Source organism: Ursus arctos, chromosome X (assembly GCF_023065955.2).
Source record: "Ursus arctos isolate Adak ecotype North America chromosome X, UrsArc2.0, whole genome shotgun sequence".
Lineage (NCBI taxonomy): Eukaryota > Metazoa > Chordata > Mammalia > Carnivora > Ursidae > Ursus > Ursus arctos.
In genome coordinates this window covers 41,323,437-41,339,156 of record NC_079873.1, presented here as the reverse complement: position 1 = coordinate 41,339,156, position 15,720 = coordinate 41,323,437, and the positions used below count along the sequence as shown (strand labels likewise).

Here is a 15,720-nt window from a genome sequence, read left to right as displayed (position 1 = left end):
ATAGAAGAGAAACCCATACTGCTCCTGGCAACGTCACTCACAACAATCACTAACATCAGAAGTGCTACATAATGGTGTGATATAAGGTGGTTTCCACTCGGGGCGACTGGGTGGCACAGCGGTTAAGCGTCTGCCTTCGGCTCAGGGCGTGATCCCGGCGTTACGGGATTAAGCCCCACATCAGGCTCCTCCGCTATGAGCCTGCTTCTTCCTCTCCCACTCCCCCTGCTTGTGTTCCCTCTCTCGCTGGCTGTCGCTATCTCTGTCAAATAAATAAATAAAATCTTTAAAAAAAAAAAAGTGGTTTCCACTCGCTCATAATTAAAGTCACTGGCAACGAAGGCACACTTGGAATATATAAAATTCAGTATATCAGCATATTTGTGGTATGGGATAATCTGATTGAGAGATTGCTAGGTTAACAGAGAATTGGGTTTTTTCCCATGATGGTGAACATCGATAAGCATCACCGCACAGAATCTAGTGAATCACATCTAGAAGAACACCTGTTTAACATTTTCTATTTTGCAAAACACCTTAGCATATCTTACCTCATTTAACCTTCATGGCAACCCTGGTAGGAAGGGAAGGTAATTATTACTCATTATTACTCACAAAGATTCTATGAACACATAGTATCTGCTGGGTACTCTCTGCTAGGTAGTCGGTATATGAAGATGAAGGAGACCCTCCCCACATTCACTGTTGCCCTGCCCCATCCAATCTTTCCCCAAAGCCTTCCTATTGTATTTAGGACACTTAGTAACATGGCCTACAAACCCTGTGCGACCAGAGCCTTGCCCACGCCTCCAGTTTCATCCCGTGCCCCTGATATCTCGTTCACCATCATCCAGCCACAGTGGACCACACTGGGTAAGAATCCAGGTTCTTGCCGCCTCGGGGACTTCTGCTTCATCTCCTCTGCCTGGGACACCCTTCCCCCAACTCTTTGCCTAGACCACTCCCACTCATCTTTTGGTCTCAGCTGAACCTGTCGCTTCATCCCAGACCCATCCTTCCAAAAAGTTATGTCTCCTTTATTATTCTTTTTAGAGGACTTTATTTCTCAGTACTCATAATACTTCATAATGAAATACCCGTGTACCTGTTTGCATTGCAACTCCCCCACATGACGGCAAGGCTCAGGGAGGGCAAGAATCAGGACTTTTGCATTCACCGCTATAACCCCAGCACCTGCCCAATGCAGGGCCCAGCACACAGCAGACCTGAAAACAAAAGTACCGAACAAATACAGCCAATGCCCTCAAGGGGTAGATGATATAGCGGGGAAACACACAAAGAAGGGAAAGGCTCATTTTACCAGAGGATGGGCAAGGCTTAGGGAAAGACTACGGAGAAGAGACGACCCTGAACTGATGGCTGAAAGTAGACATTTGCCCAGAATGCAACCCTACTGGAGATGAAGGCCATCAGGAGGCGACTGCAGGCAGAGAAGAGCAGGGGCCATGCCTCTCAGACTTCGGGCTTTGATAGCTGAGTGGACGGTGGTACAATCATTCAATGGAGAGAATGAGGCTCTATTGTTATTACTTATTACCAGGGTACAGAACCCGAGGAAGAGAAGGCCTTGGCGGAGTTGAAAATCTGGATGGTGGTGATTCCTCTGCCCACCTGCCTCTCACCACTCTCAAGCTAAATAGGAAAAGCTATGATTTCAACCTGGGAAAATTCAGTGCTGAGTCAAAGGTAGCCACAGGCCAGGCCAGGGCAAGGGAGGGTGGTGGAAGGACCAGAAGGCTTAACACAGGGCCAGGAGGGTTCTCAACATCTGAGTACTTTTTGGGGGCCAGAAGATGTCAATGATGTAATTTAAGGTATGGAAGTATCGAATCACTGTATTGTACACCTAAAACTACTAATATAACACTATATATTAACTAACTAGGATTAAAATAAAAACTTAAAATAATAACAATAATAATAATGTAATTTAGTGTGCTTCTCTTTTTGTGTGAGAGCCAAAGGCAGGGAAGAAAAAGAAAAAGATTCAGTGTCCTGAGTATCTCACATGCTTGGTAATATCTATTTCATTTCCACTGGAGAGTCCCTTTCCTTGATTTATTTCTAACGGCTCTATGTTGTAATTTCTGGGTTGCTCTTCATGGAAGTCGTCAGGGCAGAAATCCTAAATAAATATAACAAAATGCTCCCTAATACCTGAATGGTACTGGGTTGAAAAGCATCAAAATATGCCATTACTAAGGGGGTTACCTCATCCTAGTAACTCCCCAACAGCTTCTCTGGTCTGGTCATGGGTCGATAAATACAGAAGGCAGGAAAAAAGGAGAATCTGGTATTTGCTGCCACCCAGGGTGAAACTTTCTAGTCCCCCCTCCCCCCATCCTGCCACACACAGAACAGCATTACATGAAACAGGAAGCTTTGAATCATAATTCTGGTTAAAACATAACCTATAGTTTATTTCAAAAATGTCAACAGAGTGACTGGAAGAAAAAAACATACCCTGGAAGCCTCAGTGAAAAAAAAAAAAAAAACAACTCTTTGGGGAGGAAAAAAAAAACACGCTAAACTTTTCAAAGTCGCCATAATGCATAGGAGGCGAAGACTAACATCTAGCAGAAAATTATAAAAGAGCCAGGCCTAGGGGAGGCAGTGTAATTGCAGCAGGGCTAGACAGACAGACAGACTAGCAGAGTAAGCATGCAAGACAGCACTGACGATCAGGAGCCCGGGGCCTCGTCCTGGCTCGACATGTGACAGCTCTGTGACCCAGAATGAGTTGCCCTAGGCCTCAGTTTCCTCCCGTGTAAGATGAGATGTTGGAAACCGATCACCTTGAAAGATCCTTTCCAGTTTAAAAACATTCCTTTCAGAGTATATGGATCTTTTTTTCTGCCACAATTAGAGTACAATCAGAACGGCTACACCAGGTGAGTGTTTTGGTGATTCTCATTCTCATCCATGACCACGTGAGGCAAATATTGTCATATCCTTTTGCATATTTTAATAGTAAAAGTCAACATTCGTGAGTGCTTCACAAGTGGCAGGCAGTGTGCCAAGGCTCTAGATGTATTAACTCACTTCATCCTCCCAATCCTCCAATGAGGAGGTATGATTATTATTAACCCATTTTACAGATGAGGAAGGTGAGGCATGAAGAGATAAAATAACTTGCCCACAGCTAGCAGCGACAGCCAATATACAAACCCAGGGAGTCTGTCCCCAGAGGCTGCACTTGACCCCTAATGAAACAATCAAGTTTAGCTAACTTCGGCTACCACCTGGCGGCACTGAGTTCAGATTCAGATGTATCCGATTCCAAGGCCCATGCTCCTTCCACAGCCGTATGCTTGAGAAGGAATGGCTGGCTCTTAGAGAAACATTTTCTGAAAGATTATTTTTGTTTACCCCCTCCCATCCCCCCACCTCTTCGGCCCCACTGAGGAGTTGTAGGGGGCGAGAGTGAAGAGAGACTGAAGTACGCTTTTCTTGGACCTGCCGTAGGTGAGACCCTCTGCCAGATAAAGAGAAAAAGGGGAGGGGCGGGATGTTCTGCGTCCTTACTCCTCCTGCTCTAACAACGTGACTTCTGTTTGAGAGTCATGCAGATACTAATGTTTTGGTGAACAGGCAGGAGCGCACGGCTCCTCCTAGATGATGGTGGTCCAACTCTCAAGCCACACGGCGATCCAGATGTCACACTGAAGCTCTGTCAGCAATCCACTAGCTGCTTTGTGATGCTCCCCCGGCCCGCATGTGTTAGCTAAATCACCAGAGTGTTTACAAATACACAGTGATGTGCTAAGAAAAAAAAAAATCGGTGAGTTCGAAACGTACTTCCTTCAGCTCGGAGTTTCTCATTGCAACTATCTGTTTTATTACAGCTTTCCTCTGCCTCATGTGCACGCTTATCCTGACATATTTTGCCACCTCACCTTATTATGTAACCCCCACATTAGATGAAGTGTAATTTCCCAATTTTTTCACAATCTCCCTGCCTGTCCCCACTCTCACTCCCAAAAGAGTTTCTGGAGTTAACAGGAGAGACGGCCAAAAATCACAAGAGTACTTGAGGAAGTGTTAGTAGCAAAAAAACTGCTCTTGGGGTCTTGGGCTCTTTTTTTTTATGGGAGGGTGCACAGAGTGACTGAAGCAATTGTCCAGAAGCCCACACAATTCACTCCTTGGTGGTAGTGCTATTATTATACATTGCATTTTCAAATAACTTAATTTTTTATTATAAAAGTAATACATACTCATTGTATAAAATCTGGAAAACAGAAGAATGAAAAAGGGAAAAAAATAAGTGCTTCCTACTACCTGGATATAGCCACTTTAACAATTTTGGTTCCTTTCCTTCTATTCCACATTTATCATCACATTCACAGGCGTATATGTAACATGTAAACACACAGAGACACACATATCCCCACACATACGTACTGCAATGAGACCTGGGTGTTACACGCAAATAATGAATCATGGAACACCACATCAAAAACTAATGAAGTACTGTATGGTGACTAACATAACATAATAAAAACATATATAAACAAATTAAAAAGACAGAAATAACATAGTCCCATATTTTTCCACTGTATTATGAAGATTTTTCTCAGCATGAGTCTTGATATTTAATGGCCAAATATTTTACTATGTGGACCTGCCATAATTTACTCACATTCCCCTACTATGGAAATTATGTCTTCAGTTGTTCACTGTTATAAATACAATAGTATGTAAAGCTGTGCATGTATATCGGTGATTTCCTTCAGAAGTTAGGCTTTTTAAAAAATTAGCAAGGAGGGGTGCCTGGGTGGCACAGCGGTTAAGCGTCTGCCTTCGGCTCAGGGTGTGACCCCGGAGTCCTGGGATCGAGCCCCACATCAGGCTCCTCCACTAGGAGCCTGCTTCTTCCTCTCCCACTCCCCCTGCTTGTGTTCCCTCTCTCGCTGGCTGTCTCTATCTCTGTCAAATAAATAAATAAATAAATAAATAAATAAATAAATAAATAAATATTTTTAAAAAAATTAGCAAGGAATCCATATTATTTACAGAAAAGTTGGAAGATACAAATAAACAAAAACAAAGTCAACTGTAATTTCTTTTTTTTAATACTTTTGTGGACATGCCCTCAAATTTTCCTTTACATTAAACACATATGGACATAAACACGTAAATTAAAATGGGGTCATATTATTAATTTAAAAATAAGTTACTAATAATAGTTACCATGTATTGACTACTTACCACATGCCAGACACTGTGATTTCCTCGTATTCCTACCCACCCTATGTGTTAGCTCCACCATTCCCAAACTTGTCTACACACTGAAGTCACCCAGGGAGCTTCAAAACTCCTGAAGGCTGCATCCAGTCCCCAAAGATTGCGGCTTTTAATCATCTGGGTGAGGCCTGGGCTTGGGAGGGCTTAAGAGATTCTAGGTGATCCTAATAGGTGTACCAGTTGGGAACTTACTGGTTTGCTGCTATTTGGTCCCTCCCTTACAAACGTGGAAGCTGAGGAACACTCAGGTAAGAAACTTCCCAACATCACCCAGCTGATAAAGCTGGGATTTCAATCCAACCCTAAGCCCAGAGCCCAGACTTTTTTTTTTTTAAGATTGATTGATTGATTGATTTGTCAGAGAGAAAGAGAGAGAGAAAGAACGCACAAGCAGGGGGAGGGGCAGAGGCAGAAGCAGGCTCCCCACTGAGCAAGGAGCCCAATGCCAGACTCGATCCCAGGATCCTGGGATCATGACCTGAGCCAAAGGTAGATGCCCAACTAACTGAGCCACCCAGGTGTCCTTTTTTTTTTTTTTTTAGTATGGTTGACACACAATGTTACATTAGTTTCAGGTGTACAGTACAGTGAGCCCACAAGTTTATCCCTTATGCTGTACTCACCACAAGTGTAGCTCTCATCTGTCACCATGCAACTGTCACCATGCAATGGTATATTAAAATACCATTGACTATATTCCCTATGCTGTGCCTTTCAATGCCAGAGCCCAGACTTTTAACTATTATTATCAATAGTTTTGGGATCTGCTTCCCCCATCACCACTCACATAGCACCATATTATGGACCTATGTTCTTTGTTAATAAGTAGAACTCAACATTATCCTTTTTAGTAATTATAGTAGTCCACTGTATGGCTACTTGAGAATGCAAGTGTTACCAATTTTTCCCACTCTAGAAAATGCTGCAATGAATATCCTTATTGACATACATTTGTGCACATCCTTAATTACTTCCTTGGGATAAATTCCAAAAAAAGAATGCTGGGTCAAAAGGGAAATATGGTTTTTAAAGCTTTTGATAAACACCACCAAAGTGACATTCTCACCACAAGTGTGTAAGAATGCCTGCTTCCTCTTGCCCCTGCCAACACTGAGTTTTGTCATTCCTTTTTAATCTTTGCAAATTATATTGGAGAAAAATGGTATGCCATCTTAAATCTCCTTTCTCTGACTACCATTGAGAACATTTTTTCACATTTATGGGCCATTTAGACTTCTTCTTCTATGTATTTTCCTATTCCCATCCTTCGCTAGTCAAACACATTTTTCTTATTGCTCTGTATGTCTTTATGTATTAAGAATAATGAGTCTTTTGCAATTGCTTCCAGTTTTCTCATTAACTGTATGGTTTTTGGAAGAATTTTTAAATTTTCATATAGTTGATTATATTAATATTTTATTCATTATTTTACCTTTGATATTATGCATACAAATACCTTCCCTACCCCATGATTATATATTCTCCTATATTTTTGAGTTCTGTTATCATCTCTCTTTTTAAAAAAGTTTTAATTCTTTAATGTAACCGTTCCCAAACAGAATTACACATCAGAATTGTTTACAGAGTTTTTTTTTTTTTAAATGCTCAGGTCCTAAGACTGAATCACAATTTGGGGGCCTGAGACCTGAGCAGGCACCTTTTTAAAAGTACTGTGGGGGCGCCTGGGTGGCGCAGTCATTAAGCGTCTGCCTTCGGCTCAGGGCGTGATCCCAGCATTCTGGGATCGAGCCCCACGTCAGGCTCTTCTGCTGGGAGCCTGCTTCTTCCTCTCCCACTCCCCCTGCTGTGTTCCCTCTCTCGCTGGCTGTCTCTCTCTGTCAAATAAATAAATAAAATCTTTTAAAAAAAAAGTACTGTGGACAATCTGAGGCACCCCCTCCTAAAAGACACACTATTTTCATCTTCTAAATTTATACTGGCGTCATTTTTTCCAAATTACTTCGGCTCATTTGTTAAATCAATCATTTCGTGAATCTGAAACACTACCTTTATCCGAGTTGGCAAGCTCCATGAGAGCAGGGACCATACCCATTTACTAACCATTGCACCTCTAGGGCTCAGCACAGTGCCTGATGCACAACTGGTGCCTAATCAACGATAAGTGAATAAATAAATAACACCTGACCACATGCCTCCGACCTCATCCCACCCCAAACTGGCTAGTCCTCTCGGCAGTAATTTCTTGACTGTTAGACCAAAAAAACTGATGGTATTGGTGATGACCCTGAGTTACCAAAAATATTAAATTATGCGCAGTAGACTCTGTTGAGGAAGGAGCCAGGAAATGTGTTAGAGGGCTTCACCGAATGAAGTCAATCATGTCAGCCATGTTTAAGAGGTACGGGAATTCTGATAAAATTCTCCCTGGAGGAGCTAGACAACACTGACCTGAGAGGCTAAGGAGACTCAGCTTCCTCTGGCTCTTAGAGCTCCTCAACTAGCTCCACAAACTGACTCAGAGCTTCCTTGAGCTGATGATAGACCCACACATTCCCTCTTCCATGAGCCCATGGAAAGAAAATTGAAATACGGAACCAGGACACCTGGGTTTTAGTCCTGTCACTGCTATCAACCTGTGTAAGAATGGGTATATCACTTAACCTCTGGGGTTGGGCTAGATGTTTTCTAAGCATCTCTCCAGACTGCACCCTCTACCTAAAGACCCAAACAGATGACCACAGGGCAGGGCTTCCAAGGACAACCTGAAATTCCCTCCACAGAACAGGGCCCCAGGCCCAACTCAGGCTAGAGCAAAATAATAGTGGCAACAATAGTAGTAGTCATTTAAGTAGTAGCAGTGGTAATGATAGTAACAACAGCAGCTACTGCTAAATTTTAATGAGCACTTACTATATGCTGGGCAGTACTCTAAATGTCTTACTACTAAGAATAAAGGCACACGCTTACACAGCACTTACGAGGTCCTAAGTGCTTTGCATAGATTAATCTTCAAAATGACCCTGTAAGGTGAGTTCTATTATTATTCTCATTTTACAAAGGAGGAAAGTGAGACACAGAGAAGTTAAGGGACTTGCCCAAGGTCTCACAGCTACCAAGGGATAGAACTAGCAGAGGTGAACCCAAAACCGTATTTTTAACTACTATACCATATTGCCAGCCAAACTATCATTATACTATACTTGTCACTTCAGAGGTTGCACAAAACAAAGAATAAGTTGCAACTACTCATATGGAATACTCCCCTCTTCACTAATGCTAGGAATTTGGTTTTACTCCAATGTCATTTTAAGCAGATCCAGTTTCAGGGCCTGAGATAGCAAAATACATTATTTATTAAGAAAATACGACATTTTATTAAGAACTGGCATCCATTAAAATGTTTTTATTAGAAAATAAATAAATCATTAACTACTAATGATGTTTCCCATTAAACAGAAAAAACACAAGCTCTTTCTGCATCATTAGGACCAAAACTTTAGATCCCCACCTGCACCAACTTCAGTTCCCTACTCCCAGCACTATCTTTCAATCATGGACCTGACAGCCCACAGGTGTCCCAAGCAAAAGAGGCCAAACCAAAGTCAGGACACTAACTTCCCACCATCCCCATGCCCTTCTGACCTCCTCCCATGGTCCCCATCTCAGTGACTGGCACCACCGGCCCCAAACACCCAAACTGGGTGTCAGCCTCGGCTGTTCCTCCCACATCCAGGCACAGGACATTTCCAGAATTCATCCCGTGGCTCTCTGCCCCTGCTGCCCCCACTTCTGCTCAGACCCCCATCTCTCTCCCTCAACTACTCTACCAGAAACCTTCTAACTGGTTCTTGGCTTGCTTTCTCCCCAGCTCCAACTCCACCTCAACACTGCTGCCAAAGTAATCTTTCTAAAACAAAATCTGATTATGTTACTTCCCTGTTTAGAATCTTTGTCTCCCGGATAAAGTGTAAAATCCTTCCTAGAACATACAAGGTTCTTTATTATCTGGCCTCCGACTACCTTCCCCTGCTTCGTCCGAGGTCGTGGCCCACACAACTCACACAAGGCAAACGGAGTAACTTGGAAGTACCCAAACAGTGCTTCTCTGTCTGCCCAGAATGCAATTCTCTCATTTGCCCATCTGGCAAACTCCCACTCATTTTTTCAGACCAGCTCAAAATTCAAAATTCAGCATGCTTTTCTCTGGGCTTCCGTCACGTTTTGCACCTCTCTCTATTCTGACACTTAATTCAACCTAACACAAATATTTGTTTATACATGTCTGTCTTTCCCATAAGACAAGGAACCCTCTAGGGCTCTGTGTCTTACGCATCTCAGTATCATGTTTGTTGAAAAGAATGTCTCGGGATTTAAGTAAGAATTTCCAAACTGCTCCTGATCAGCGTCCACTGTGTGCGTCAAAGCAAGCAATACAGTCCAAGTCCCATTTCAATAAATGTCTTCAAGTTGACGATCCTCGTACATCAAAAATACTTATTATGTTTGTGTGCCTTCACACTTGCAGCCAGAACCAGCAGGAGACAGTTTTAACAGAGACCTCAAACAACAAACCTACCTGTTGAATACTTATAGCTATTCAAGTTCTTGCAAATTCTACTCCATCTAAGTGGTCCTTAACCTTTTGTGGGTCATAGACCACTTTGGGCAGAGTTTGTCTATCATTTCTTAAACCTACACTCCCTTTGGAGAAACATGAAAAGCCCACATACCCCCAGAAATTCTGATACTCTCCCAAAGGCACAATCCTCAATCCCACCAAAAATAAAAAATAACTTCGTATGCGGTAGGAATTCCCAGGTTCACAGGAGATGTAAATCCATCAGGCAAGATATCGTTGAGTTTTGCTCTTGGGTAATTCACAGTATTAAAATCGGCATTTTCCTTCTATCACCAAATATAAGCATTATAACAGTAAATATGCTTTAAAGTCTTTATTGGGAAGAGGAAGCCAGGGAGGTGCTGACATCTGTCTCCCTGACCATTGAGAAACTCATGAAAGGAATTTGCCAGAAACAAATGAAAAACACAAATATGAAAAAAAAATTCTGTTTCCTCACATATAAACCCCACAAGCACATGTTCAAACGAAGGGAGTTCTTTGAAAATGCTTCTGGCATTACATTTTCTGGCTACTTCCCTCTCCCTACCCCTCCACCCCTACTTTAAAATACGTTAAACTTCTAGCTAGCAGCAACTTCTTTTAAATTAATATCCTTTGTCCTAGTGAAGACAAAGGGTTAAATTAAAGAAACCGCTGGCTGCCTGCCACTGGCTTGGGGGGTTGGGTTGGGATGGAGGATAGAGAAGGAGGAAAAACCAGTTAGAGAAAGAAGTACTGATTTCTTACCCTGCCACATGGCCATCTTGATCCCGTCCTCTCCCACGTTGGGGGGTCACACACTCAGTTTCCCAAATTCCTCCAGTTTTGTAAGGAGGCTCAAATGGGATGTAGATGGAACAGCAGCTGTGTGGCCCTGTTATCTGCAAGTAGCTCAAGACCTGAACCTGAAAATGTGAACAGAAAAAATGAATACCTAAATGAAAAAAAAAACATTTCAAAACCTTAAAAGTTACCTCCTGTCCCTCTTAGAACCTCTCTTTCAAAGATATGCAGACATGCACAGTGTCAAGTTTTTCCCAGCTTGGTATTGCTTTAAAAAGACAAAATGAAAAGATCTAGAGTCAGTTACTACTGCCACTGAGTGCTGTCCAATTCTGCATGAATCACTGGATTTTCAGTAAATGGGTTTCAGCATCTCAAAGGATAGGTGGTTGAATGAGATAATCATTAGATGTTTTTCCTATCAAGTTCCACAGTTTGGGGAATGAAGAGCAACATAATATCCGATGCCCTCGCCTACCCCCCAACACCAACTTTACATTTAAAAATTAGCAGAAAGGAGAGCAAATTTTGTAATACTTAAAGTTTTAAAATAGCCCGTGTTGGAATGGAAAAGAAACGAAGCATAATAATAATAAAAAAAAAGTTAAGAACAATGCCCTTTGGGTCATGGTTCTTCCTCTCTGCTTCATTATACTTTCCCACACTTTGCCAATGTCCTATAGGGAGCATATATTGCTTTCATATTCAAGGGAAAGAATAACCAAAGACAAAGAAAAATGTAAAAATAGAATCGTAATTTAAATACAACCAAATTAATTCAGCTAATTCCTAAATTTAAAGTGTCGAATTCAGTCTTAGGACAATACAATTTGCAAGGATAGGAAAGAAGCCAGGAATGAGGGGGGAAAAAAGGAAATGTCACTACGTTTGACTCAGAGGCATAATATATTAAACACTGTGCTGTCCACTTAAACAAGTTCTTAATTAATAAACTGGTCTTCCTTATTTAGCATACAAGGCATCTGCTTTGTCTAAGAAAACGCCCTCACCTTTTTGAGTTGGTCAACATGAAAGTACATTGCTATTTCCATAGGTTTTAGACCAGCAACACCTCCACCGCCGAAGTGAAAGCGCTAACGCACACATACTTAACACTAATACGAACTTGAGAGTCATCATTTTGGTCTTCCTTAATGACTTTTTTTTTTTTTCAGGAGAAGACTGTCAATGTGTACACTAGTCCCAAAAGCACCGATAGGGAAAAAACAATGCTTTGGATAAGAAAAGTTCGCGAAGTCCAAGAAAACTTAGGAACTCACAGGTCCAAGGATGAATTCACCAAGAAAAAGTGCTCCGATGACTTATCTGGAACCTGGGACAGTTTGCTTTGGTTTGCCTTCCCCCCCCCGCCCTTATTTCGCGTACAGTTAAGTAGTGGTCCGCGCCTCGTGGGACCAGGCGAAATTTAACATCTGAAGTTAAACCCGGGTAGTTGCTAATAAATGCATGAAGTTGACGTAAAGCAGATTCTTACTGGCTTTTTATGCTCCACGCTTCTGGATTTCCCTCACTTATTCAGGGTAGCTTACACTGACGTTATTACACGGGCACACGGACAACTTCGCTTGGCACTCCAGGAAACTGATTTGCTCTGAAATGTTAAGAAAGGTAAACGTGCATCAATGTGAAGGTAAAGCTTTCCCCTTCAGGGTGAAGGCGTTCAAGCGCAAGCCTAGAAAGTCTGGAGAGAACCAGCCACCCGCGTTAAGTGGGGGGAAAAAAAGGAAAACTCGCAGCAACGACTTTTCGGAGAGTCTGGAGTCCACTTCGCTAAGACCCACACAAACCTGCGAGTCCAGAGCAGGAGAAAGAAGAACGGGGCCTCAACAGAGCTTCACCAGCCAAAACCACTCTGCCCCAGTCCTGGAAAGGGGACGCCTTGCAGCCAGCCTCCCCCCATTCAAAAGCGGGACGGGCTTGGCGCCGCTCCGCGAGAAAACTTCGCTGGGACAGCGCAGGGACCCTGGCGCGGAGAATAGGGCAGGGCTCCCGAGAAGATGCCGCCCTGCACTGGCTAGAACTAGCCGGTCTAACTCCTCCGAGTGCCAGGCGGCGGCGGCCGGGCTAGGGGAACCCCCATCTCCGGGGGGCCGAGCCAGCGGGGGAGTGCTTCCCCTGTGTCGCTGCGCCCCAGGGGTGCTCCGCGGGTGGGCCGGGGGCCAGCGGCCCGCGAAAGACCTGTTAGGGAAGCGACAGCCCCTCTGTCTTTACCTGTCGCCGAGGTCAGGGGCAGCGGAGCCCTTGTCGGCCGCCGGCGGGCCGAGCGCTCAGTCGGCTCTGGCGTCCAGGACACCAAGCTGAGCTAGCGCCCCACGTAGCCGGCAGAGCTTCATTCACAGCCCAGCCGGGAGGAGGGGGAGAGGAGCGGGCGCGCGGCTCATGTGACAGGCGCCTCGCAAGTGTCGGCCAAGCACAGCCAACGTCTGCGCATGCGCGCCCTGGCCGGCCTTCTCCCGGCACCTCCACCCAGCCGGGGCGGGGATGAGGCGAGCAGGGGGGGCGACCGGGCGGAGAAAGCGGCGAAGGAGGGGTTTCCGCGTGCGCAACCGCAGTCGTTCGGCCCTGCTCGCTGCCATATTTAATGAGGACTGGGCGGGTCCTAACCCAGTGCTGGGCGTGCCAATTGCTTTTGAAAAAGAAATGCTCCATTAGGTTTCACTGTTTCCAGCCTGGGGTACGGTTCTTTGGGGTTTTGTCCTTAGAATGAAACTGTTTATCCTGAGCTTCTGGCCCACAGCAGTAATCTAATACTAATTACATTAGCTCACATATTTTGAGCCTCTAATTATGTGCCAGGCACTGCCCTAAGCCCTTAGCTCATTTTCATCTCATTTCGTGCCCGCAATAACCGCACTGGGGTACTTACTATTATTCTCCACTTTTATTCATGAGAAAATAGAGGCACAGAAAGATTAAGTAACTCGTCCTAGCTCATATAACTGGAGTAGGAATGGTGATCAAATATAGTGATGCTTTTAACAGTCAACTTGATCCTCATTGCAGGACTGGATAATCTACACAGCAGTTTTCAGTATTATCTCCATTTTGATAATTACTAAACGGCTCAGAAAAAGCAAAAATCACAGGTCTCAGTTAAGTGGCAGAACTGAGGTCTACCTGGAACTGGAAGAAACTGTCCCCTCATTTTACAGAAGAGAAATTGGACCAGTGGTGTGAGTTGACTTACTAAGGTGATCCTGCTAATTAGTTATCAGCAGAACTGAGACCGGAATCCATATAATCAATCCAGGTAATCTAAAAGTCAAGCTTTTTGACGATTGCAATGAAGAAGATCACACACAAGAGAAACCATGGGGCACCTCACCAAAGAAAAAGAGTCACTACAGAATTTGAGGGAACGGTAGAGTTTAGATAAATTTTAAACGAAGGATTGTTTTTGGGAAGCACAAAGCAGGACTGTGTGAAGGGGTCAACATCAGGTCTGGACTGTGAAATGAACCCAGAGACCTGTTTCCTTGGGAACCACAAAGTAAAAATAGATGTGGAATGTTGTGTCCAGATACCCCTTATCCAAAGCTCTGCACCTGGATAGGAAATCAAGGCTGCCTCTTCGTGTCCAAGAACCTTATGTCCTCCAGACAAATGTGGGATGTTTTATTCTCATTGGTGTGATTTCAAACAGCAAAATCTCTGATAGTCTGCGTTTGTAGAGAACAAAGTTTCTCAGTGAATAAAAAAAAAGCGGTGGTCACTCAAAGGGGGTTGTAATCACTTTACAGCTGCAGTGTGTCTTTGGGAGAAATATTGTTCCCTATGAAATTTGTAGCTGGCTTTATCTGTGTCTGTTACTCCAGCATGATGAATGGCCAGATTTTTGCTTTCTCGGTCCAAGCTGATTTTTTTTTTATATATATTTTATTTTATTCGACAGAGATAGAGACAGCCAGCGAGAGAGGGAACACAAGCAGGGGGAGTGGGAGAGGAAGAAGCAGGCTCCTAGTGGAGGAGCCTGATGTGGGGCTCGATCCCATAACGCCGGGATCACGCCCTGAGCCGAAGGCAGACGCTTAACCGCTGTGCCACCCAGGCGCCCCCAAGCTGATTTTTACTTTATCTCCCGGTAGCATTTAGTCTCTGCCTTCAGGCCCTCACAGTCTAATGGCTGGGTGGGTGGGAGTTAGCCACAAGAAACTAGAAAGAATCCAAGAAAAGTTAGGCTAAGTCCTCTGATAAAGGTAAATCCAAGTGGAGATAGTAACTCGTGCAAAGGAAATCACCTATGAGGACGTGTGAGTAGTCCTGGATGATTGAAGCTTAGAGTAGGGAAGTGTCAGGGAGATACAACCAGAAATTCAGACCAAATTTTGGAGGATCCTGAATGTCAGACTGAGGTTTGTACTTAATTCAGAAAGTGACTGGAAAAGAATTAAGGTTTTTGAGCAAGGGAATCCCATTATTGGAACTCTTCTTTAAGAAAGTGAATGGGAGGGTGGGGTGCCTGGGCAGCTCAGTCAGTTGAGCATTTGCCTTGGGCTCAGTCATGATCCGAGCCCCAGTCTGTCTTGGGCTCCCTGCTCAGTGGGGAGTCTTGCTCTCCCTCTGACCCTCCCCACCCCCATGCTCTCTCTCTCTCACTCCCTCCCTCACTCTCTCTCTCAAGTAAATAAAATCTTTTTTAAAAAGTGAATCGGGGGTGATTGTTCAAAGAGAGGTTCATTTGTTTAGTTTTGTCATTGCAGGATAGGAAAAACCAGAGCTTATTTGTAGGTTGAGCAGGAAGAGCTGCTGGTGAGACAGAAATTGAAGAGGCAAGAAAAGGGGGGGGGGTAAATAATGGAGTAAAATATGTGGAGGTAGAAATGTGATGCAAAATAGAAGCTAACCTTGGAAAAAATGCCTTTTCTTCTGAGACAAGAAAAAGAGAGGTTGAAGGATAGCAGTCTGATCGGAAGCAGACTTGTCATGAAGCTACCTCTATAGAGCGAGCAAATATAAATTTATTTGGAAGAGTTTGAGCCAGAGTGATTAATGTCAAGTTGGAGGGCTGCGGTACACACATATTACCACTTGGTGTCGCCACTGACCACTGACAGGCTGGAGGGCTC

General features: G+C 43.8%; 1 protein-coding gene across 1 annotated transcript in view; it reads right to left on the bottom strand.

Moving 5' to 3' along the window:
- Window positions 1-13,109, bottom strand: part of CLCN5 (chloride voltage-gated channel 5) — a 169,508-nt gene extending 156,399 nt beyond the window's left edge. Inside the window, exons 1-3 of the mRNA XM_026513433.4 lie at window positions 12,866-13,109; window positions 12,129-12,245; window positions 10,598-10,755 (exon numbers count right to left, since the gene is read on the bottom strand). Of these exons, the coding sequence (XP_026369218.1) occupies window positions 10,598-10,613 (16 nt within the window). The 5' untranslated portion in view covers window positions 10,614-10,755; window positions 12,129-12,245; window positions 12,866-13,109. The remainder of the gene's footprint in view (window positions 1-10,597; window positions 10,756-12,128; window positions 12,246-12,865) is intronic.
- Between the last annotated feature and the right edge of the window lie 2,611 nt (window positions 13,110-15,720).